The sequence below is a fragment of the Anolis carolinensis genome, chromosome 2 (assembly GCF_035594765.1).
Source record: "Anolis carolinensis isolate JA03-04 chromosome 2, rAnoCar3.1.pri, whole genome shotgun sequence".
NCBI lineage: Eukaryota > Metazoa > Chordata > Lepidosauria > Squamata > Dactyloidae > Anolis > Anolis carolinensis.
The window spans coordinates 133,293,168-133,319,593 of record NC_085842.1 but is presented as its reverse complement, the minus strand read 5'-3'; the positions used below and the strand labels follow the sequence as shown (position 1 = coordinate 133,319,593).

Here is a 26,426-nt window from a genome sequence, read left to right as displayed (position 1 = left end):
ATTATTTAAGAGCAAGATTAGGTTTGGTGTTTACTGAATTACATTCCATTATCCAAATCAACTTTTTGTATGTGTTTTAAATAAAGATTTCATAGAGCTGCACCTTTCTCTCTTTTTTCTTTTAAGGGTGTCATAGAATCATAGAATCATAGAATAGTAGATTTGGAAGAGACCTCATGGGCCATCCAGTCCAACCCCCTGCCAAGAAGCAGGAAAATCTCAAAGCACCCCCGACAGGTGGCCATCCAGCCTCTGCTTAAAAGCCTCCAAAGAAGGAGCCTCCACCACAGCCCGGGGGAGAGAGTTCCACTGCCGAACAGCCCTCACAGTGAGGAAGTTCTTCCTGATGTTCAGGTGGAATCTCCTTTCCTGTAGTTTGAAGCCATTGTTCCGTGTCCTAGTCTGCAGGGCAGCAGAAAACAAGCTTGCTCCCTCCTCCCTATGACTTTCCCTCGCATATTTATACATGGCTATCATGTCTCCTCTCAGCCTTCTCTTTTGCAGGCTAAATATGCCCAGCTCTTTAAGCCGCTCCTCATAGGGCTTGATCTCTAGACCCTTAATCATTTTAGTCGCCCTCCTCTGGATGCTTTCCAGCTTGTCAACATCTCCCTTCAACTGCGGTGCCCAAAATTGGACACAGTATTCCAGATGTGGTCTGACCAAGGCAGAATAGAGGGGGAGCATGACTTCCCTGGATCTAGATGCTATACCCTTATTGATGCAGGCCAGAATCCCGTTGGCTTTTTTAGCTGCCGCATCACATTGTTGGCTCATGTTTAACTTGTTGTCCACGAGGACTCCAAGGTCTTTTTCGCACACACTGCTGTGAAGCCAGGCGTCCCCCATTCTGTATCTTTGTATTCCATTTTTTCTGCCGAAGTGAAGTATCTTGCATTTGTCCCTGTTGAACTTCATTTTGTTAGTTTCGGTCGGTCTCTCTAATCTGTCAAGATCATTTTGAATTCTGCTCCTGTCTTCTGAAGTGTTAGCTATCCCTCCCAGTTTGGTGTCGTCTGCAAACTTGATGATTGTGCTTTCTAACTCTTCATCTAAGTCATTAATAAAGATGTTGAACAGAACTGGGCCCAGGACGGAGCCCTGCGGCACTCCACTTGTCACTTCTTTCCATGATGAAGATGACGCGTTGGTGAGCACACTTTGGGTTTGTTTGTTTAGCCAATTACAGATCCACCTAACCGTAGTTTTGTTTAGCCCACATTTTACTAGTTTGTTTGCCAGAAGGTCGTGGGGGACTTTGTCGAAGGCCTTACTGAAATCCAGGTATGCTACATCCACAGCATTCCCTGTATCGACCCAACTCGTAACTCTATCGAAAAAAGAGATCAGATTAGTCTGGCATGACTTGTTTTTGGTAAATCCGTATTGACTATTAGCAATGACCGTTGACCATGACTACTTCCTGGCTCCTTCCAGAAAGCCCAACGGTTTCTAGTGCCTCCCCTGTATTGTGAAATTTTTTTCAGCCTTTAATCTGATCCCACTAACTTTGAGAAATATTGACAGAAAGAGACAATGGGATTTCACCAACAGTCACACCTCTGTTCCACCCATTAGGAAGGAAGTTGATTAGGAAGGAAGTCAAACTGCTACAGTGTCCCCAACTGGGAAAGGAGAAGTGGTTAGGGAGTCTGCTTATCACAAAGCTTGTGATATGCATATATTAGAAGAAGAAAAAACCACTTGCTAGAAAGGAAGTAGATTTCACTGATAGTTTTCCATAGAAGCAACAAAACCACAAGCTCTTGTTTTCTGTTCGCTAGTCAAGATAGCGAACAAAGACAGGAGAACGCAAGCCTATGAGGATGGGCAACCAGCTGCAATGGCACTTAACAGTAGGAGCCCTCTTCCTCTTAACAGGTAAGATGGTTGATTTTTTTCTGTCTCATCTTAGGGGACATGGAAGCCCTGAGAGATTTTGGAATGTGTGGCCCCCAGCAACAGAAGAAGTACTAGAGGCAGAGGCATCAGACCAGGAGCTGCTTCTCTTTCCAGATTAAAGACTTATAGTCAAACACAAGAAACTAATGCTTACATGGTCAAATACAAGAAACTAATGCTTACATATTCAACATTAGGGAGCAAATCAACTCACTAATTGCATTACTTTATTTTCTTTCTTTCTATTATTATTATTATTATTATTATTATTATTATTATTATTATTATTATTATTTCATTTCTATCCCACTTTTCTCCCATGGGTGGGATTCAAAGCGACGTACAACATAGAAAATTCATACAAATACATCAGACCACAATAGATAATCAGTTAAAACATCATATCCTGATATAAAAACTCAATTAACATATCAAATAAAACAATTTAAAAACAATTTTCCATGGAAATTAACATGTTTGGCCAATTACAAGGCAGTGTAGGACATAAATGGGCAGATGGTAAATTGGAATTCCTAGAAAATCTCTGGGTTGCTGGAGTGGGTTTCTGATTCCCACTTGTTTAAAACGAGCAACCACAACAAAAGGACTCCCCACCCCACCTAGATTATACTGCTTGAGTGAAGAAAGTACCTTTGGTGTAATCAGGACTTGAGGGACTATAGTTCCAGTAGTATGTAAAATAAAGGACAGAGGGCCCTTGCTATCTGCTGGGGTTTGGTTCCATGATTCCCAAAGGGTACCAAAATACGTGGATGCTAAAGTCCCATTATAAACAGTGGTGTAGTAAATGAACATCCCTTATATAAAATAGCAAAATTAAGGTTTGTTCTCTGAACTTTTTTGGGTGGTTTGGAAATAATATTTTCAAGCTCTCGAATTCATGAGTGCAGGATATGTGGAAAAAGAGGACAGGCTGTAAAGTAAATAAATTCCAGCTAAGCAATATTTAATAGTAATGTATTTGTGATGGTTTAAGATCGTTTCTAATGTTACTGGTAGACTTCAGTTGCTTCTTTATGTAAGCTGCTGTGGCTCTTGCTCTGAGAAAAAAAGTCAGCAGACAAATGAAATAAACAAATAAGTCTTACTCCAGGCTATATCTGGTGAATTTTATTTCAGACGTCTAATAAAAACAATGCTGATCTTTTCATGTAATTTCTGTTACATTGTATACTTATACCCATGCGTATAAATGTCTCTCTACCTAGTCTACCCTCCATGCATTTGAAGATAGAAGTATAAGCCTACAAAAGCTTAAGCCCTATAAACATGTTAGTTTTTTAAAGCACTGAGAAACTTCTTGTGTTCTCTGTAGCACAGTCTGAAAGCAGACCTTGCTGTCCAATCTTTACCCCACCTTGTAAGGGTAATCCACTGGAAATGGCACCAGCTGTGAAGCAAGTAACTGATACTATTGATTGTATAAATGTCATAGAATATTGTCATACAGAACAATCTCTTTCACGCAAAGGGGGTGAGAGGGATTTTAGAAAACAAAATGTACAGAAAATGACAGGGGTAGATTTGAAAAAATGGGTTGTTTTGTGAACAAGCCTTGGTGATAAAGCTTCTGTTGAGACATCTTTTCCCCATAACTCTTACAGGAGTGAATTTTCTTTCCTGCGGTAGATTTCTCTCACTTCCTGTTGTCTCACCCTCATTCTTAACTGTGAGTCATTTGTAAGTGGGATGTTTGTAACTTGGGGACTTCCTGTATACTCAATACCTGAGTTATGTATCCGGTATTGCCAGCAAGTAACTTGACAATGTTCTGCTTCACAGCTTAAGTAACTGTCCTAATGTGCATTCATTCTGCTTTTCAGATTTTACATCTGCTCTGGTGGGCCCTGAAAAAGTGCCTGGATTTCTTGACAACCCACTGTCTTTGGTGTGTACATATGAAAAAGGATTTAAAAACTACATTAAATATTGGTGCAAAGGAGCTGAATGGAGTTCATGTACCACCATTGTTAAAACTGATGGAACAGAGGCAGTGGAAAAGAAAGGCAGAACCAAAATCAAGGACAACCAAACAAATTTCAAATTCACAGTCACCCTAGAGAACCTCACAGAGAAAGATGCTGGGAAGTACTGGTGTGCTATAGAAAGAGCATTATCTGACATCGGAGTCCTTGTAACTATTGAAGTTCTTCCAGGTGAGTTCTCTTTCCCAAAATTTGCAGCAAAATGAAAACAAACAAATGCAATGCTGTGGTGCAGGCTGGTGAATAGACTGCTGCAATAAATCACTCTGACCATGAGGTCATGAGTTCGAAGCCAGCCCGTGGCGGAGTGAGCACCTGTCAATTAAAAATAAAAATAAAAAATAGCCCCTGCTCGTTGCTGACCTAGCAACCCAAAAGATAGTTGCATCTATCAAGTAGGAAATAAGGTACCACTTATAAAGTGGGGAGGCAAATTTAACTAATTTACGACATTGGAATGAGGAAGTGCCGTCACAGTGGATGATGAAGCAGCTGCTCACCCCTGTGGCCAGAATTGAACATCCCCTCAGGAGAAGGTTAAATTGCCTCTGTGTCTGTCTCTGTCTCAGTTCTATGTGTATATGGGCATTGAATGTTTGCCCTATATGTATATAATGTGATCCGCCCTGAGTCCCCTTTGGGGTGAGAAGGGCGGAATATAAATACTGTAAATAAATAAATAAATAAATAAATAAATAAATAAATAAATAAAAAGAAGAAAGTATAAGAGAGGAAGAGTGTCCTAGCACACTTAGAATGGGCATTAGTTCTTGGTATATAACTTTGAAGAGAGTATCTACTGAGAATATGCACATGTAAGAACAAAAGACACTTATTGGCAAGGGAATATTTTGAAGTTTGATGATTTTGCACTGTTCAGAATCAGGTTTTTTTGTAACTTTTGCCAAAAATTATTACAACAGAGAAGAAGTTGCTTTAGATTGTCACAGGATATGGTTGCACTTATATATACGCTAGCTGTGCCCGGCCACGCATTGCTGTGGCGTTGTCTGGTGGTGTTGGTGAGAACTTGTTGAGGTAGTGGTGGTATCGAATGTCTGTTGTATGGTTGTCTTTATGTTTAGTATGCATTTGGTTGTTTGTGTGCTGTGAAAGTGGTGAAGGTAGATGGGTCTATGTCCCTGTGTAGTATTGTATAGTATTTATACGTTGTCCATGTGTTGTGAATGCTTGGATTGTGTCCTGCTGCATAGTAGAAAGGGTTGGGCTGGATGGCCCTTAGGGGTCTCTCCAAACTCTTGGATTCTCTGCTATTATTATTATTATTATTATTATTATTATTATTATTATTATTATCATCATCATCGTCATCATTATCATCTTCATCATCATTATTATGTAGAGGCTGGATGGCCATCTGTCAGGAGTGCTTGGATTGTGTCCTCCTGCATGGTAGAAGGAAGTTGATCTGGATGATCCTTAGAGGTCACTCCAAACCTTAGATTGTATGTTGTTGTTGTTGTTGTTGTTGTTGTTGTTAGTAGTAGTAGTAGTATTGAGAGGCTGGGTGGCCATCTGTTGGGAGTGCTTGGATTGTGTCCTGCATGGCAGAATTGGGTTGGACTGGATGGCCTTTAGGGGTGTCTCCTAACTGTCTGATGCTATGATTCGATGTGTATTATTATTGTGCAGATATTGGATGGCCATCTGTCAGGAGTGGTTGGATTGTGTCCTCCTGCATGATATGAGGAAGTTGAACTGGATGATCCTTAGGGGTATCTGCTAACCTTAGGATTGTATGATATTATTATTCTTATTCTTCTTATTATTATTATTGAGAGTCTGGCTGGTCATCTGTTGGGAGTGCTTGGATTGTATCGTGCAATGGCAGAGTTGAGTTGGACTGGATGGCCTTTAGGGGTCTTTCTTAACTGTCTGATTCTGTGATTTGATTTGTATTATTACTGTGCAGATCTTGGATGGCCATCTGTCAGGAGTGCTTGGTTTGTGTTGTCCTGCATGGTAGAAGGAAGTTGAACTGGATGATCCTTAGGGGTGTCTCCTAACCTTATGATTGTATGATCTTCTTCTTCTTCTTCTTCTTCTTCTTCTTCTTCTTCTTCTTATTATTATTATTATTATTATTATTATTATTATTATTATTGAGAGGCTGGGTGGCCATCTGTTGGGCGTGCTTGGATTGTGTCCTCCATGGCAGAATTGGGTTGGACTGGATTACCACAGTAATTATTTCATATTACAGTAGAATGTCACTTATCCAACATTTGCTTATCCAGTGTTCTGGATTATCCAATGCAGTCTGCCTTTTAGTAGTCAATGTTTTTGTAGTCAATGTTTTAAATTCATTGTGATATTTTGGTGCTAAATTTGTAAATACAGTAATTACAACATAGCGTTACTGAGCATTGAAATACTTTTTCTGTCAAATTTGTTGTATAACATGATGTTTGGTGCTTAATTTGTATAATCATTACCTAATTTGATGTTTAATCGGCTTTTCCTGAATCCCTTCTTATTATCCAACATATTCACTTATCCAATGTTCTGTCAGCCTGTTTATGTTGGATAAGTGAGACTCTACTGTATATTTATAATCTTATATTATCTGCTTAGAACTGGATTATATGAGGCCCCTTCTACACAGCTGTATAAAATGCACAATGAAGTGAATTATCTGGCAGTGTGGAGTCAAGATAATTCAGTTCAAAGCAGATAATATAAGATTATAAATGGGTAATATAGCTGTGTGGAAGGGCCTTGAGTCTACTCTGCCATATAATCCAGTTAAAATCAGATAATCTGTATCTTATAGGCAGTGTGGAAGAGGCCTGAGGCCTAACTGTGCCTGTCCCCTGGGCTGAGTAGGTTGCTAGGAGACCAAGTTGGCAGAGCTTAGACTTCTAACTGGTAGCAATTGGATAAAAACAATTATTCATCTCCCTCTAATTGGGACTGTACTTTTCTTTTCTTTTTGTTGTATGAACGTAGAGGCATGGATGAGGGGTTGTGTTGCCAAGTTAATGTTTCTGGGATGTGTAGTTTTGTTGTTTTGTCCTAGGCCGAATTTTTTTTTTATCCTTTTATATATATAGATGTAGAATTGTATCTTATCTCAGACTGTGGATTCCTCCAGATGAGATAAACATTGTAGTATTTGTTTCTGTAATGCTAGGTTGTTGTTGTTGGGTTTTTTAAATGACATATCAATGTTCATTCTAGCTCAGATTATTTTCTGGCAATGTTCTGTACAAACAGCAACTTTTATATCCACCCATCCGGGACTTTCTTTTTGGTTTTAAAACGTATTGGAATGTTATGTTCTTTTCCCTTAGCCTCTCCTCTTTTAATTTTCTTTATCTTTTTAAGAATTATAGTACATTAGGAATACTGAGAATGTTATACAGTAATCATAAATAGAATAGTATTGTGATATATTTATTTATTATTCACACAAGTACACACACATATTAGGACATTATATCTCTGTGGTTTTTAAAAAAAAATCAGAAGAGACTTCCAAGAGTACTGAAGGAACTAGCAGAAGTCATTTCAGATCCACTGGCTATCATCTTTGAGAATTCTTGGAGAACAGAAGAAACCACAGCAAACTGGAGGAGGAAAAATGTTGTCCCTATCTTCAAGAAGGGACAAAAAGACAAAAAGAGGACCCAAACAATTACTGTCCAGGAATCAATACCAGGAAAAATTCTGGAGCATATCATTAAGGAGGAATTCTGTGATCACTAAAAGTCAACATGGATTTCTCAAAACCAAGTCATGAAACTCTTTTTTCGATTGGGTTATAAGCTTGGTAGATTCAGGGAATGCTGGAAAAACCCTCTTTATGAGGTGCCATACAGAGGGTTTTGTCCTGGGCCCAGTACTGTTCAACATCTTTATTAATGACTTGGATGAAGGCTCAGAGGGAAGACTTATCAAGTTTGCAGATGACACCAAATTGGGTGAGATAGTTAATACTCCGGAAGACAGGATCAGAATTCAAAATGACCTTAATGGATTAGAAAGATGGAGCAAAACTAACAAAATGCATTTCAGCAAGGAGAAATGTAATACCATGCACTTAGGCAGAAAAAAAAATGTTTATACAGGATGGGTGATGCCTGGCTCAACAACAGCACATGTGAAAGAGATTGTGGAGTATTTGGGCCTTATCACACTTGAGCATTTTTTCACTTTAATCCACTTTAAATGTTGTGACAGCCTCCTGCAGAATTCTGGGGCTTATAGTTTAGCGAGACCCAGGCTTCTCTGGATGAGCAGTTTAAAGGCCCCTCCCTACAGTACAAACTCCAGAATTCTGCAGGAGGGAGTTACTGTAGAATTCTGGGGTTTGTAGATTAGGAAGGAACTTTTAAACTGCTCATCCAGAGAAGCCCTCGGCCTCAGTAAACTACAAATCAAGGTCCAGCATTTTCATTACATGGTCAGTGTGAATGTAGACTCATTGAATTGAGTCACATGAGTCTACACTACCAATATAGTTTATCCAAATTTTGAAATTGCCTTACATGGCAGTGTAGATTGAGCCTTGGTGCTGAATATGGAACCATTGTTTACTAGAGGTGTGTGAAACAACAGAAATTTGTTTCTGATATTGTTTCAAAATTTGGATGCCCCCATTTCATTTTGGAAAGATTTGGAGTGGGAGGGTTCAATTCATAATTCAAATTTTGAAGTTTTGTTATTATTTCAGTAGGATTTGTTCCATGCAATGGGGAAACTTTTGAGGCTTGCTTCCTTGACAGTTTTATGTTTATCAGGATGAAACATGCCACATTTGTAGGCCACATTTATGACTGTTAGCCTACCAAGTTTCAGAACATTTTGGTCATCTACTGATTTTTAGGATTTAAAATTACAAATAAAATTTCTTTTAAAAACCAATAGAGGTAGCTTGTTGAATTTCTCCACAGTGACAGAACATGAGTAGGGCATAATTCCTGCAAAGTTTCAAAACATTTCAGTCATCCACTGATTTTTTAGGAAATTCAAAAAGTTTTACTATATACAGTAGAGTCTCACTTATCCAACACTCGCTTATCCAACATTCTGGATTATCCAACGCATTTTTGGAGTCAATGTTTGCAATATATTGTGATATTTTGGTGCTAAATTCATAAATACAGTAATTACTACATAGCATTACTGCGTATAGAACTACTTTTTCTACCAAATTTGTTGTCTAACATGATGTTTTGGTGCTTCATTTGTAAAATCATAACCTAATTTGATGTTTAATAGGCTTTTCCTTAACGCCTCCTTATTATCCAACATATTCGCTTATCCAACATTCTGCCGGCCCGTTTATGTTGGATAAGTGAGACTCTACTATATATATATATATATATATATATATATGAAATACCACCTTGAATTTCTCTACAGTGACAGAACACGGGTAGGGTATCATTCCTGCAAAGTTCCAGAAAGATCTGATTATCCATTGATTTTTAGGAATCTTTTCCAGTGTAAGCACCTTGGGCGCATTGACCCTATCAGCCTCAGAGGCTTAAAAATTAAAACAAATGGCTATCAGAATGAAACTTGCCACACTTGTAGGCCACATTTATGACTGTAAGCCTGCCAAGTTTCAGAACATTTCGGTCATCCACTGATTTTTAGAAATGTCTAGAGTTTTTACAAAGAATGAAAAATTAAACGATTGGACACAGGGACAAAACCTAGCAAAACAAAGGAGATGTTTCATGTGACCCAGTAAAGAAATGTCACCAGCAAGCCTCCTCCAGGAAGCTACTTGTGGCTTCAGCAAAACTATGTGGACTGACAAAGGGCTCTGGGGTACTTTGGAGATGCATTGGGAAAGCTCTGTAGCAGTTTACTTTGGACTAATCAATTAGGTGTTGACATGGCCTTGGAGATGTGTGGTGATTGAATTCTGTTACTGCTGCTGCATAGTCTTAGAGCTTCATCAGATCTCCTGCCCATCATGGGCATCTCAGGCTGACAGCAACAGAGGTTTCTGCATGGCCAGAAGACGGGAGATGAGCACAGGAAAAAGGGAGTGACTGCAGTGGGCTGTATGGACAGCAGACTGGTTGACATCAGACCCAGTTGTAGTATTTGCACTGTGCCCAAGCTATGGGGCTACTCCAGAATCTTGCCCAAACTCCAGGGAAATCCCCCAACTTTCCTTAGCATGGGGTTAACTGGTTTAATCTGGTTTCATGTACAGTAAGGATCAGAATTCTCTGGACATCATGTGAACATCTCAGTCACTGTGGATTATGGATCCTGTGTAGATGAGTTTTTAGAGTTCACACCTTTAGCAAGAATTGAATGTTTCTTGGAGTAATCCTTCAGTGTTCCTAAAGTGGCAGAGAACACACCGAGCCATGAGATGATTGACTGGTAGCCAGATTTTGTTAATTTTCATTGTTTCCTCCTTTCTGTTGAAATCCATGCTTGTGGATTTCAATGGTTACCAGTATTAAAAAACTCAAAAATCAGAACATTAAATAAGTAAATAAGAAACAGCACTCTGAAAACAGAGGAGTTCCAGACATGAATCAATCAGGGGCAGCTAACAACTCTGAACAAAGGATCCCCCCAGGCAGGAAGAAGCCAGGAGATGAAGCTATTCAATGCTAATTAAGGTGATTAACTACAACATTCACACCTGCCTCCAACTGACAAGAGTTCTTCTTTCGCCCTGGACTTTCCACAGATATATAAACCTTCCTTGCTTAGTTTCTCCATACCTCACAACCTCTGAGGATGCCTGCCATAGATGTGGGTGAAACGTCAGGAGATAATACTTCTGGAACATGGCCATACAGCCGGAAAACATACAACAACCCAGGACAATCTCCATCAATAACAGGCAGACATTATATTGGCAGTAATTGCAGAGAACCTAACATTAGAAGATGCTACTGAGCAATAATGGTGTAAGCAAAATAAAGTATACCATATAACAGTGATGAAATCTTGTTCCTATGTAGGTCTCTGACTTTTTGAAACAAATTTAAAAGTAAACATGGATCCAAGTGGCTTTCTCACCTGTGTTTTTGGTAGTAACATTTAAGAATAAAGGGGAAAATCCAGAAGTGTTAATAATGTTCTAATTCTGGGTGTTTTCTTTTAGTACCTACTACCATACCTGTAATTACGACCAGCCTTCCCACAGAACCAAATTTCTCTAGCATAACAACAGAAAGACCTATAGGGTAAGTGTGGACTTAAAACACAACAATAGATACAAATACTGAACAACAAACAGAAATGCCATTCCAGGGAAATCTCAAGCATACAAGCCATAATTTCTATTTATAAATTCAAGTTTTCAGCTGTTGTATTTTGCTGCTGTTGTTGTCTTTGGGAAATTGACTGGATTAGACCTGTCAGATCACAATACATCAGGGTATGGATTATGAATTGTTAGGATCACAATCTAATAGGATAGCAGAGTTTATTTGGTAATGGGTGATCGCTGGGCACATAGATATTTTGTTTCTATTAGACGCTTTCAACAGACAATGATGCAAGCAGACTTCTTTTAAAGGATACAAAGTTTGTTTACTGATAACTTCATGTATTTAAAGATACATGCACATTTATTTGTCAGGTTAAAAACTTCAAAATGTTTAGAGAGTTTGTATCTTAAACTTATAAACTTTTAACAGTCTCTTCATAAACTGTGTTGCTTTTTACAGCTGTCTTTAATAACAGTTTACTTTCAAAGAAAACACAAGCCTCAACAGTTCTATCTCCTAACGCTGCCTCTGCACTCTAACAGACTTCTATACTCAAGCTGACTCAAGGCTCAACACTGACCTCTCAAGCCCCAACTGAAATCTTTTAAAAACTGAACATTCTGACCTGCAACCTCTCCCACTGCTTTAAGCATATAGAGATGAGGTAACTGAAAACTAAATAGACATATACTTCAGGATGTAGAGAGGCACATATCAAACAAACATCAAATAGAGGAGGCTTGAGAAGGTTGCTTCCTCCAATAGTTGTTGCCTCAGTTTTCTGTGGAAAGTGAATGGCCAGCTAAGCACCAAGTAATAAAGTGGGATATTTCACATGCCAGCTTTGCTCCAACATTGTTGACAAGTTTTGCTTTCATTATTATAATTGGTGAATTTGGTCAGAGAGGGTTAGGCACAAATTCTGGAGATGAAAGAGTTGGGAACATGACCAATTTGACTTGGCAGAATCAATAATGTGGCTTTTGGCAGAAGGCAAGAAGGGAAAGACCATTCCTCTTGATCGCAGACCCAGCTCTGGAAGAAGCTTCGGACCTTCCATGTTCTATCCAGTCAGAGCAGGTCCATTCACCCAACAATTCAGAATTTATGCTAAATAATCCAGAGCATGTATTGCCTTATTCCCACTTACTCTCTTTTTAAAATTCCAGCCCCGATTCCCTTGACAACTTGACAATCCTGCTACCTGTTGTGTTTCTAGTATTAGTGGTCATCTTAACTGGAGCACTACTGCTAATGTGGAGGCTAAAGAAGAAAAAAGGTTGGTGGAAACATATGAAAAAGTCCCTATGTATATTTTACCTTCTTCTGTCTCAGCCTTATCTTTTCTGAGTTCTCTTCCCAGCCCTTTGACCTTTATGTGATCCCCTTTAAAATAAAGCTCCTCAAATATCAAAGCAAAGCTTTGCACCAGCTTTCGGAGATTAGAATTACACACAAGACGAGTTGGCTGACAAAAATCTCCTTTGACCAGCAGAACCTTTTTCTTCTGGGTTTAGTGTTGCTAGGTGAAGTAATGATCAGGGCTCTTGTCTCTTTAAAAGTTGGGTCGAAAAGAGAATTTCAACAGTTGTTGCTTGAGCGAAGTTCTCATAGCTAGACGCAGCTTCAGATTGCCCACTGAGACATCTGGAGCATCACTATGCATTTCAGTGGAAGATGTCTTCAGTCAACCGCTTTTGCAATCGCTCCTGTGATCACACAATGGAGGACTGGTATTGTGAAAGGGAAGCCATAGCACAGTTCAACATGCCCAAGCCTTATATTAGTCTCACCCTTGTAGGATTCTGGGCTATTGACGATGGCCAGTGACCTGGACTAACAATTTCAGAACTGAGCTGTTCTTTAATCCATTATATTGCTTATGACAAGCCTTCCCCAATATAATTCTCATCACTATTCTCTGCCAGAATATCCATCAGCTGCACTGCACTGGGCATTTATAGCAGTCTAAATGGCTTAAATCCAATTGACAGTCCCAACTAGAATAGAACTATTGAATCAGTTGCTGAGTCACTTATTCACTTATTCAGTGGTTGAAATCCTACTGGTGCAGTATGTCACCAATTGCATTTTTCCAGGTTGGCACAGCAGGGGCAAGAGATGGCAGACAAAGTCTGCTGGCACTGAGCAGACTATTCCTTCCTTCCTTCCTTCCTTCCTTCCTTCCTTCCTTCCTTCCTTCCTTCCTTCCTTCCTTCCTTCCTTCCCTCCCTCCCTCCCTCCCTCCCTCCCTCCCATATCCGAGGACTTTTTTCGGATTGATATCTGTACGGCCTATGCATGCATGGTTATGCCGGCATAATGAGCAGAATTCAAGCTAAGGTATCCACACCTCTCAGGATTTAGGAGTTGGATCTTAGACTACAATGTAATCATACTTGTTATGAGCAACACACTTCTGCAAGATTAGAAACTTGTAAAACAGGAAAATAGCCCAGTATTATATGTACTGTCCTGGCGAGAGAGAGAGAGAGAGAGAGAGAGAGAGAGAGAGAGAGAGAGAGAGAGAGAGAGAGAGAGAGAGAAGCTTTGTTTTCTTTTATTGTAAGATTAAACTACATAAATATCTGAAAAAGGCAAAACCTCTGTGTATAAATGGAAGCACAAATAACAGTAAAACTTTCTGAAAGATCAACCAGATTTTGAAATAACATTGTTAGTTGGGTCATAGATTCGTACTTAGGCAGAGATACAAGAGGGGGAGGCAAGAACAAAACTAAACAAAAACCACTTCTTCCCAGAACAAGTGCCCACATCTCCTTTGAGAAACTTCCTTCCTGCTTTGAGAACTCTATTTGTAGACATTACAGAATTTGGATGGAATACACTGAAACTAATACTGTTTCACATTATTGTTTTTAATAATAAAGTCAAACAATTTTATTTTCAGCATTATAACAACAATATCGATGGTAAGGTTTTTCTGTCACAAGTTATTGTATATACTTGAGTATAAGCCAAGTTTTTCAGCCCTTTTTAAGGGCTGAAAAAGCTCCCCTTCAGCTTATACTCAAGTGAGGTTCCTGGACAGCTTATATTTGGGTCGGCTTATACTCAAGTGTATAGGTAATCAGAGTTGGACAATCCTATCTTAAATTACAGTTTTGTGTAAATATTCAAAAACATTTAACCTACTGATGCCTTAATTAATGTGATTGTATTGGTTTTTGTTTTTATTTTTGAAATACATTTCCCGCCCTTGTCTTATACTCAAGTCAATACGTTTTTCCAGTTTTTTGTGGTAAAATTAGGTGCCTCAGCTTATAATTGGGTCGGCTTATACTCGAGTATATATGGTATGTTTAACTTTTCATTTCATATATGCTATGAAGGAGATTATGTAGGAGCTGGGGCTGTATTTAGTTCTTTTTTTCTGTAAAAGTAATGATAACATCTGAAGTCATTATAAATAACATGTTTTGTTATTTGTTAGTCTTCTACCTCATTACACTTCTACTATTGCTTACTAATTTATTTACTGCTTGCTGATCTCATGTTAGTCTTGGAATGTTCAGTGCTGCTTTTTAAAGCTCTGGAACATTCTAGAGATGTCTTTCTCTAAATATTCACTTTGCTTTTTCACCTGATCTGGTTTTCTACAAAAAAGAAAAGCATGGTGATACGTTGCATTACAGCTTTACAGCTATTTATCTTTTCAGCTGCCAAAGAATGCAAGGATGTTCCATTGTCTATGGTAAGCAACTATTGGGTTTCTTTCTTTTTCTCTCTCCTTTAGTTGTTTGCATATATACCCTCAACTTCCCTGATATTTGCAAGCCACCTGGACCAAATGACAAAATACATTTCTCATGCCAACAGTTGGAGCTTTCCCTGTGTGTAACAGTCACATGAGCAGACAACGTGGCTTTGCAGCAGCTGATTGCAAAGTTCCCCTAGGTTTAGAGTGCATCTACACCTTAGCATTAATGCAGTTAAATACTACAGTAGAGTCTCGCTTATTCAACCTTCACCCATCCAACTTTCTGTATTATCCAATGGAGTCTGTCTCCCACCCAAATCCTTACCTGTATCTCTAGGTAGCAACACGCAGCAGGTCAACATGCCCAACAACAACACAAGTGCAGCCACACTCCCAAACAAGTGGCAGACTTGTTGCAATACATGATATTTTGGTGCTTAATTTGTAAAATCATAACGTAATTTGACGTTTAATACGCCTTAATCCCTCCTTTATCCAACGTTTTCGTTTATCCAGTGTTCTGCCAGCTTAATGCTATGAAATCATGAGAGGTGTAATTTCACAAGGGCTTTAGCCTGGTGCCTCACCAAACTACAAATTCAATAATTCCATAGCATCCTATAGGTGAGTCTTGCATTGTTCACTGCATATTCGACCAGCATGTTTTCTGGTTGGGTACTCCTCTCCATGGCTATTTTAGTGGCCATTCAGGGGAAAGCTGGTTCTATTCCTACAGATGGGTGCAGGGAGACGACTCAGCCTCCTGTGACTTTGGAAGACCTCACAGAGCTTGAGAGGATGATAGTTCCTTCATGTAGATGGCAGAAAGAATATTACTAGCTAATTGCATTTCTACTTCTCCTCATTCCCTTGCCACTAATACATCGAAACACAGGTGGGTAGGTTGAGAAGGGAGTTATAATTGACAAAACTGTTGAATTATTTCATCAGACATGATAGACAGATAGATAGATAGATAGATAGATAGATAGATAGATAGATAGATAGATATACACACACATAACTTTCATTTATATCTGCATATACAGTAGAGTCTCACTTTCCCAACATAAATGGGCCGGCAGAACTTTGGATAAGCGAAAATGTTGGATAATAAGGCGGGATTAAGGAAAAACCTATTGAACGTCAAGTTACATTATGGTTTTACAAATTAAGCACCAACATCATGGTTTGAAATCCAAAACACTTGGAAGATCAGAGTTGGGAACACACTGATATGCTGTAGATTCTACTGATATACTATACAATCCCATATTGAGCAGAGAGGAATGGCAACACTGGAAAACCAAAGTTTGCTAAACACTGATATTGGTCAACCGTCTCCAGAATCTCACCTGGAACTGGGTGGTTTGTGTTGGGAAGACTTTGCTTGTGCCTTCCAGCCTAGCACAATGGGGCTGGACTGGATAGCCTCTTAAGGGAGGGGGTCTCTTGCGTTTCTAGGATTCTATGCTTCTAATTATCCTTGCTTGGGTTAGAAGAGGAGGAGGAGAAAAAGGCCAGAAGTGCAAGTTGCTGCAAGGCTGTGGGAGGTAAAAGAGAGAGGAGGAGGAAGAGGAGGAGGAGGAGAGAGCACATGGGGGTGAAAAAGGAAGGGAGAAGGGGGAGAGAGAGAGGAGCTAAGTGTGTTAGTGCAGGAAGAAAGTGGGGTCCTCCACCCATCTGGCCCATCTGGAGATGACAGAAGGCAGCCAACCCCCCCCCCCCCCTCACTCGCCAGCCCCAACTCCCTTTTCCAAGCCCAGCCCATTGCCTTGGCTTCTCTCCCCTCCATTCCTTCCTTCCAATCATGAGCCCTTTTCCATGTAAGCCGCCCCGAATCCCTTTGGGGAAATGGAGGCGGGGTACAAAAATAAAGTTGTTGTTGTTGTTATTTGGAAACTAGGCTGGTTTGGAGAGACGTCTCCAAAGCAGGAGACCGAGGCTCTGCATGCACCAAGAGTAGAGAGAGAGAGGAGTGTTTCCTTTTTCCCCTCCTCCCTCCCTTGCATACAAATGGCCCCCAATGGGATGATTCACCTCCCTTCCCTCCTGAGATGTAGAGCTCTCCCCTTGCATTGAATGAAGGCGCACTTATCAAAGGGTGCAATGTTTCCAATCCGCCACAAGGTGGCATCGGATAATACCTAGTGTCGGTTAAGTGGTGGTCGGATAAGCGAGACTACTGTATTACTAACAAGATGCCAGTCTATATGAAAATAAGAATCACAGAGTTGAATGAGACGTATTCTAGTTCAATTTGTTATTTTTATGTTTATTATTATTTTATGTTGTTATGTTTATTTATACTATGCTTTTCCTTGCCACAAAAAAGACTCAAAGTGGCCTTCTATTCCCAACCTGAGATCCTCCAAGTATTTCAGATTTCAACTCCTAGAATTCCTGATATTTGGGCAAGCTGGCAGGGGCTTTTGAGAGTTGAAGCCCTAAATATGTGAAAGACTAAGGATTGGGAACCACTGATCTAGTTGAATCATAGAATCATAGAATCGTAGATTTGGAAGAGACCTCATGGGCCATCCAGTCCAATCCCCTGCCAAGAAGCAGGAAAATCTCAAAGCACCCCCGACAGGTGGCCATCCAGCCTCTGCTTAAAAGCTTCCAAAGAAGGAGCCTCCACCACAGTCCGGGGGAGAGAGTTCCACTGCCGAACAGCCCTCACAGTGAGGAAGTTCTTCCTGATGTTCAGGTGGAATCTCCTTTCCTGTAGTTTGAAGCCATTGTTCCGTTCCTAGTCTGCAGGGCAGCAGAAAACAAGCTTGCTCCCTCCTCCCTATGACTTCCCTTCACGTATTTGTACATAGCTACCATGTCTCCTCTCAGCCTTCTCTTCTGCAGGCTAAACATGCCCAGCTCTTTATGCCGCTCCTCATAGGGCTTATTCTCCAGACCCTTGATCATTTTAGTCACCCTCCTCTGGAAGCTTTCCAGCTTGTCAACATCTCCCTTCAACTGTGGTGCCCAGAATTGGACACAGTATTCCAGGTGTGGTCTGACCAAGGCAGAATAGAGGGGTAGCATGACTTCCCTGGATCTAGATGCCTCCTTCCCTCCTTCTCCTCTGGTTGACCCCAAGGGCCATCTAGTCCAACCCCCTTCTTTCTGCCATGTAGCAAAAGCACAATCAAAGAACCCTTGACTGATGGCCATCCTACCTCTGAATAATAATAAAGAAAATATGCTCCTAGTTTGCAAGTGTTATTTCCTGTTTAATTGTTTAGTCCTTATTTTGAAAGTAGTTGTGCTCCAGAAACTTTGTTTTTGTGTCCAGAAACTATGTTAAATTGGTGGAGACACTACAAGATATTCAGTCATTGAGAAACTAGAGCAAAATGTGCTATAGCAGGATGTCCCTCCTACAAAGTCAAAGTTTTTGCAGTTTAATAAACTTTTCCCATATGTTTATGATAGAATCAATTAGGCAATGACATTTATAACCCAGGAACAAAAACCAACCCTAGAAAACAGAGGAGGAACAATGAGTGGGAACAACTCTCTACAATGTGATGGCAAATCAACTGAGAACTCCTGAATAAAATTGATAGTTTGCTAGTGTGTGATGGAGGTAGGAAAATCATCCATTTAATTTCAAAACAGAGTATGCCTGAGCTGTATGGTAATCTGCTCTTCCAAACACTGTTCAATGGGAATAGTTAGCAACAGTTGTGATTTTAAAAATAACATTTTAACTGACACCAAAAGTAATAACAATTTTTGAAATAGTTCCTGAAGAAACATTTGAATGCTACAAGCTGCTCACCTGTGTTACAAAATCAACGGTCCTCTCATTCACTTCTTCATTACCTCATTGCACACAACAGATCATGAAGCACAGCATGAAACAACTCTTGAACCATGTGACATTTCTCTTCCACATTAGGCCGTGTCCCCGTAACTATGAAAGCAACTTAGAGGTAGCAGGTATGCCACAAAGGAATCTGGAATTCATGGAAATGAGGTTTTCTTGTGTGTGTGTTTTTTAAAGGAAGTAAAAACAAGTAGGTTGCTGACAAGCTGTGTACCTGAGAATTTGCTCCATGATTCATAGGAGGGATCCTGAAGTATTCAAAGCCCATGTAGAATCCTGTTAGTGATGCACACACATGAATCTCTGGGTTACACAAGAATATATTCTATATACCCCCTGTGTTCCATCCAAAGTCTCCTCCAGCAGTAGTCAAACTTCATGAGAGTACTGCTGTTCACTGGCCAGAGAAAGAAGGGATGTGATTTAGATCGCTGCTTCTTAAACTGTGGGCCCTGGTCCCAAATGGAGTTCCCCCAGCACAATGTTGGGATCCTGAAAAATTTGGCAGCAGCAAAAGTTTTTTTTTTAATACTACCTAGTGGCTGTTTTAGACATTTATGCGAATCTGTTGTGTAGTGTAGGCTTTGCAGAAGATGCTTTGGCTATGCTTCATAAAAAGCAAAATCAGCCTGTTCAACAAGCTTTGAAAATGCTGATTTATTATCAGTAAATATTTGATTTTTAGATCTGTTTTATATACCCATATGTCCGTGGTCACATAAACATTTCTGAGGCTGAAAGGTGTCACAAGTGAAAATGCTTAAGAAGTCCTGACATAGATGACAAAGAAACAGCTGGTTTGGGCAGCAAAATTTCAAACACCTCTGATCCCAGCATTTCAGATAAAGGATATTCCGCCTGTATTAGCTAAGACAATTTCATGTATCTTCTCAGGCAGTATTTAGACTTTTAACTTTGAATATGTTTAATTGTATTAGAACTGTGAATTTTTAATGCTGTTATGTTTAATTCTGTTTGAATGTTTGTATATTTTAAATTGTGTGGTCTTTTAACTGGAAGCCTATTTGAGTCTCCTTTGGAAGAGATAAAGCAGTGTATAAATAATAATAATAATAATAATCATCATCATCATCATCAACATCATCATCATTATCATCACATAGCATAAAATCTTGAGTTTGCCATGGCTTAAGAGCTCCCTTGTTTTGGGGAATGCACAAAAGTCCTGGTTCCTACCTATTTGAGTGGCATTCCTGAAATTATAGTGTAAATGCATAGCCTGCTGAGATCTGTTCAAACACAGAAAATGTTGGTTTATTTTCAGTGTTCTTTTGGTTTATTCTCAGTCTCTGAGACAAGAAGAACAGAATACTTCAAGTGCAGTTGTAAAGCCAAGATTTAATCACAAAGAAGCACCTTCTGAAGTCAACCAAGCCATGAACTACAACCCAGCAGAAGTGGAATACACATCTGTTACAATAAGGGCACCAACTACTGCTGCAGCTTCTCCATCACAGGTCTTTCCCCCACATTAACATGTTTTGCCATAACTAAAATATCTTGCCTGTTGACTCTTCATGAATTTTAAAAACAATGCATAGAAATGCTAGGTTTATGGCTCACACCACAAAGAAGATACCATAGTTTTGGAATAAATCTTTGTTGGTAAAGCATTCTTTGCCTGCCTTCCCTCCCTCTCCTACACACAAGCCTGAGACATGTATCCCATTTAAATTCCAGCTCAGTTTCCCAAACTCGTGCAAATGGTGAACATAAATATCAACATTATTATTCTTGTTGTATCCTTCAAAGTTAAATTCAGATCTTCACATAATATTTTTCTTACTAAAATTTGTTCAGATAAGGCCAGCTATTTCTTTCCTCTTAGTTGCTCACTGGGTCATCTTGTTATTGCTAGGATCACTGTGGATGAGGATCACTCATCCATGGCTGAGCAGGGATTTGAACCCTGGTTTGTGGAGTGCCAATTTAACACTTTCACCACTACACTGCATTAATTCATCATTATTCTTGTGCCTTCAAAGTCATTTCTGGCTTATGACAACTCTAAGGCAAATTTGTGCAAGGTTTTCTTGGCAATTCAGTGTTACCATTAGGAAGAAATTCATGACAGTAAGGCCTGTTCAAAATATAGAATATGCTGCCACAAAGTGTGGTGGAATCTCCCTCTCTGGAAATTTTTAAACAGAAGCAGGATGGCCAACTGTTGGGAGTGCTTTGATTATGTATTTCTGCATGGCAGGGGGTTGGACTGGATGGCTCTTGTGGTCTCTTCTAACTTCGATTTTCCTTTATGTGTCTAAGGTCAGCCAGTGGATAATCATAACCCTCATCTCCATGGTCCTATTCTAACACCCAAACCTTTTGTGCTATTTCTTCGAAGCCTTGGAAAATTGAATGTTACTTGAACAATGCTCCCATATTTTTATAAAAATGCAGTGCCCCCATCATGAGTCCTGATGTGAAACCCTCGCTGTGAGAGATATGTGAGGCTAAGCCAAAGGCAGGGTCACCCAGTTTACTCCAGTTTGGGCAGAGTTGCTCCAATGTGGATATAGCTCACAGTATAAAACACCCCTCTTCCACTCTTGTGTTTGCTTTTATAATCCTAATGATCTCTTTTATGATCTCTTTTTCTCTGTGTGGCATATTAGACGATAACAGAAACTATAGAGGAAATGAGAGTCAAGACCTCTGAGTGTACAAGTGATATAAATATACTGACAGTCAATTTTAACGTATATGTGTGTTTTTGGTTTTGTCTTTTTTTTTTTTTTTCCTTTGTCACGGTGGGAGGGGGATTATATGTTCACTGTCTATGCTCAGTTTTGTTTTATATTGGTCATGACACTGTATTACACGCAAGATAAAAGAGCACAATAAAAATTTTATATATATATATATATATATATATATATATATATATATACTGACAGTTAAACATGGTGCCCTAACTCAGTTTGCAGAAATTGAAGTAAGCTGAGGATGAAGGAGGAAAGAGGGAGTAGGATTCTTATTTCAGGATTACTTTCTTACTAACCAGTAATTAGTGTTCTGTGTTTGTTTTTCCAGGTTCATACCAACACAGAAAATATTGCTTATGCCAGCTTGAGGTTTTCTACCCCAAATGAGCAAGCTATTTATGCCAATGTAAAGTAAATGTTCCAGGAAATCCTGACTACAAGAAAGTACTGTAAAATGAAGAAGAATGAGATGAAAACACCTCCATGGGACACTTTTCTCCTCTTCTTCTTTGTGGAATGGGACATATGTTGCTCCAGACACTTGTCAGCAATGAAATGTACATTTGTAAGAAGAGATCACACAGAATACCACTGCCATGACAAGCCAGTCTTAACTATAGCTTCATCTCTACACTATCAAATAATGCAGTTTGAAACTGCATCATATGGTCAGTGTAGACTCAGTGTAGACCTAGTGTGACCATGGAGCAGAACAAACAACTCAGCATCTGTATGCTCTTACCCACAATGTCCTGCCTCATGCACAGAGGAAGAATTGTTGAAAGCTACAGACAATGTGGTCACTGTTGCGCATTTTTTGTCAAAACTTATTTAGCTGCTAGTGTTCCCTCTATTTTTATCAGTTGTATACTTATTTATGCAATGCTTTTGACTCAAAATAAATATAATGCAGTTTTACTGCACTGAAATGCATTACATGAGTCTGACCATATCATGCAGTTTTAAATGGCATAATATGCAGAGTAGATGGGGCCAATATTTCAGTTCAAACATGTAAGCTAGTCTTTTCTGAGCCAGTGCAACATACGTGTGCTAACTAGTAGTAATAGAAAATGTAACTGCACACATCCAAGGGAATGCTATTGTTTGCACTGCACTGCTGATCAGTTGTTATGCTTCCATAGGCTTAATATGGTTTCTGGAAACTAAACTCTCCAGGACTTTGTGTACTGCTGGAACACCATTGCATAGTCATTGAAATTTCTTTCTGGGGCTCCTGTGAACCAAATTGTTCCTGTGAAAATCCTCTTTATATTGGAATCCAGGTGGGACAGAAGTTACCTGAGATCTGGCTGTGTCCCTCTGTATAGTTCTAGTTGTGGTCCTTGTCTTTTCAGATTTGCTGTTGGGGATGTTCTCTTAGGAATAAAGTATTTTAAGTGAAGGCATGCACGTGGCTTCTAATTGTGAGAATAAACAGAGAGCTACCTTTTGTGGGGGGGGGGGGGGGGGGAAGGAATATGTAACACTGAGCCTGGAGGCTTATTTTGCCACAGTAGAGAGGAATGTTTTCTAGTGTTGCCAGCTTCATTTTGGTGTCTAGGGGATTGAGGTGTCCTGCTGAGAACACAGAAATGTGTTTTGAACTGTTCAAGAAGAGACTGCTTGGAGATACTATTTCTGTGTCCTTGAGTTTCCTTTTATGATTGGGAACATAATTATGTTGAGTTGTTGCTTTTTGTGTTTGAAAAAAGCACTGGATCTTGTGAATGTTCTCCCAGGAGTATGCATAAACTGGAAACTTTTACATCTGAATAAGCAAAGTGATGTTCTTAAAGGACAAGGAAGTTTCTGCTCCTCCAGAGCTGAAGCAGAAGGAGAGGAGAAAAAACAAAGCAGGGGAGGGGACACACCCCCATTATCCTCTGTTCTTTCCACCTGTTTTGACTGCCATCCAAGCACAGTGATCCTGTGTGTCCAGAGAAAAGAGCGCATGGAAGCAGGGCCATTGCATCAGCTGTACAGGAAGGCCAACAGCATTTGGCCCTTCCTTTCCTTGATCATTGTCCTCCTCCCAGATGGCCATTTTAGGGCTCTTTAATTAAGAATCAGCACCAACATGAGTTAATTTTTATGCTTCACATCCAATCCCTTTTCTTTTTATGCCAAGTTATTTAAATGGCAAACACTGATATTAGATCAAATACTTCTTAATTATGGACCTTTGTAAGTCAGTCTGGGAAACGTTTTTGTTTGAAGATAAAAGGGGAAGCATTTTAAATAAATCATCTCATGATGTTAATGAAAATTCTTAATTGCACATATCTTTTCTGCATTTTAAAAAGAAAACTCCAGTTCAAGGTGTTGAATTATCTGAGGAATTGCTGAGAAATGTGTTCATTGCCATCAAGTTGACTACAAATGAAGAGATTGGCAAGTCGCTCTATCCTCAGCTGTCCTATTCAGGGCCAGGGCTTCAGTGTCTGAATCCATCCATCTTGAATGCAGTCTTGCTCTTTCCTACTGTCTTCTACTTTACCAGGCATTATTGTCCTTTCTAGTGAGTCATGTCTTCTTGTGATATAGTCAAAGTACAATATCCTCCTCTTACCGAGAAGTAATTATCATAAATATTGGACTGACATATTCTTATCCAGAAGGTAACTCTTCTGAGCCCTGGGATTACAGCCTGTGTCTGACACCCTATCTACACTGCCATATAATCCAGTTTCTGAATCCAGATTATCTGCTTTGAAGGGGATTATATGGTAATGTAGACTCATATAATACAGTTCAAATCAGATAATCTGGATTTAGAAACTGGATTCTATGGCAGTGTAGATCTAGCCTGGGATTCAGTAACCAGCTAATTCTGGCCATGAGAAAAAAAGTTTGAGGCCTTCCGTAGTTTCTGGACCACTTGATGACATTGCCTGTTTTGCAGAAAATGAAACCACTTGCTACATCTGGTTAATCTACATAGAGAAAAGCAAATCCAAGATGACAGTGCTATACACATTTACATGGGAGTAAGTTCACTGAACTCAATGAGACTTGCTCTCAATAAATCCTATATAAGACTAAGGACCTCATTAGATGGGGTGAATTCAGCATCCTGGGATGCTTTCACCCCATCTGGAGGACAGAGTCCCATCACATGACGTTATGTGAGTTCTGATGGAAGTCCCGTCCCACTCCCAACCAGGGTCAAAGCTTTCCTGCCAACACAGCAGGGTTCCTGTGTTGTGCTGGCTCCATTGGAACAACAAGAGGGAGCTGTGTGTGGAGCAACAGATTCTTCCCGCTGCTCCCTCTTTCCTCTTGGATGACAGGCAAAGCGGGACACTTTGCCTGGCCTTTGGGATAAGGATGAAAGTCTTGGCTTTACTTATCTGCAAACAACATCTTCAAACCACCAAAGCTGATTACTAAAATGAAGGAATGGGGAATTGTGTGCCCCACCCAATGCTTCTGTACTACAAGCACCCTCCACCATTGGACATGTTGCTCTGAATTATGGGAGCTGCAATCTAACCATATCCAGAAGGCCTTCACTTGAGGGGAAACATGATCTTTCCCTCTGATTCAGCAACTCTTCAATAGATCCAAGCAACTGATCTCATACCAGACCCCACTTGAGGGGAAACCTGAATTTAAAAAATTACCATGCCATGCTCATGAAGCAGGATTTTGGGAGAGAAATGTCAATGCTTGATAGAGGACCACCTCTTACTCCCCGTCAATGAAGCAATTCAACCCGGGCAAATTTGACAGCTCCTATCTGAGGCTCATTTCTTCAGTTATATCCTAGTTCCTGAGTCCAAAAGATGATTTCTGACCATCTTCTCCCCACTCCCTTTTTGTGATTGTTTCTGACATTTCCCTCACGAATCCTGACAGAGCTGACAGGAAGTTCCCCTGCATCTTGGGAAGAGCTCTGTAATAAATCATACCCTCAAGTGTGTGTGTGTGGGGGGGGGGGGGTTATGTGATAAGGTCTATAGTGTACTGTGTTGGCCCATGTGCATGTGTTGTGGAGAGAAGTTGCTTCATGTTCTCAAGACCGCAAAGAAACAAGTTCATAAACTTTGGCAAGAAAACAGGAAGTAAGGAACAATACTGGCTTTTCACTTATTCTGTCAGTTCTTATATTATCTAACCAAATGTGTGGTGGCGTCATTCTCAGGTTGTTCCAAATAAGAGTGGGACTATGTCAGAGAAAGGTATAATATTTGCATGTGCCTCATTGTAACCAGTCACACTTTCAATGGGATTAATTCACAACTCATGCAGATCTCTAGCTCTAGTGTTGCTAAAAGCTGGTAAATAATTTACAGCTGCTATGAATGCTGACATGTAGTTCCCCATCCTGTACCTCAAGTTCCCTTAAATGAACTAAATTGCTATGTCAATAGAGAGACTTTTAATGTTATGTTACTTAAAAAACAATCAATAGTGTTTATTCTCAGAAGAATGGAAATTATTTATAGACAGAGAGGAGAACTGTACCTTTGCACATCAGAACATTCACAGTTGGTCGAGGGACACACAAATGCATAGTAACTAAAGGCTTAATATACTGGCATTGCTCACGCAAACAATGGGTAGGTGGGTGGCAAGTCTCTGTGGCTCATATTCTTTATTATTACATTATTATTAAAATTTTATTTAAGCTTTTAATCATATTATTTACAATTGATTTCATCTGGTGTATATACATGTAAAAAGGCATCACATAGTTGTATTTTTGAATATTGATGTTAACAATCGTGTCAAAAGCAACCGGAGTTGCTTCTGGAGTGAGAGAATTGGCCGTCTGCAAGGACGTTGCCCAGGGGACGCCCGAATTATTTTGGATGTTTTAGCATCCTTGTGGGAGGCTTCTCTCATGTCCCCGCATGGAGCTGGAGCTCATAGAGGGAGCTCATCCGCGCTCTCACCGGGTGGGATTCGAACCTGGCAGCCTTCAGGTCAGCAACCCAACCTTCAAGTCACAAGGCTTTTCTCCCCTAGGCCACCAGATAAATGCATACATTTACAGTTCTTACGAATGCACTTTGTCCT

The 26,426-nt window shown here is 39.8% G+C and overlaps 2 protein-coding genes across 5 annotated transcripts in view; one reads left to right on the top strand and one right to left on the bottom strand.

Moving 5' to 3' along the window:
• rab37 (RAB37, member RAS oncogene family) overlaps window positions 1-26,426 on the bottom strand; it is a 107,474-nt gene that overhangs the window by 60,939 nt on the left and 20,109 nt on the right. The window lies entirely within an intron of this gene.
• Window positions 1,666-22,810, top strand: LOC103277835 (CMRF35-like molecule 1). 2 transcript variants are annotated; one of them, XM_062970582.1, is made up of 7 exons: window positions 1,672-1,881; window positions 3,747-4,079; window positions 11,017-11,098; window positions 12,295-12,404; window positions 14,806-14,840; window positions 19,983-20,153; window positions 21,730-22,810. In XM_062970582.1, the coding sequence occupies exons 1-7, from the start codon at window positions 1,821-1,823 to the stop codon at window positions 21,814-21,816; spliced, it is 879 nt and encodes a 292-aa protein (XP_062826652.1). In that variant the 5' UTR covers window positions 1,672-1,820; the 3' UTR covers window positions 21,817-22,810. The 2 variants fall into 2 exon arrangements, with proteins under 2 accessions (XP_062826653.1, XP_062826652.1); XM_062970583.1 differs by lacking the exon at window positions 19,983-20,153 and having other exon boundaries at window positions 1,666-1,881.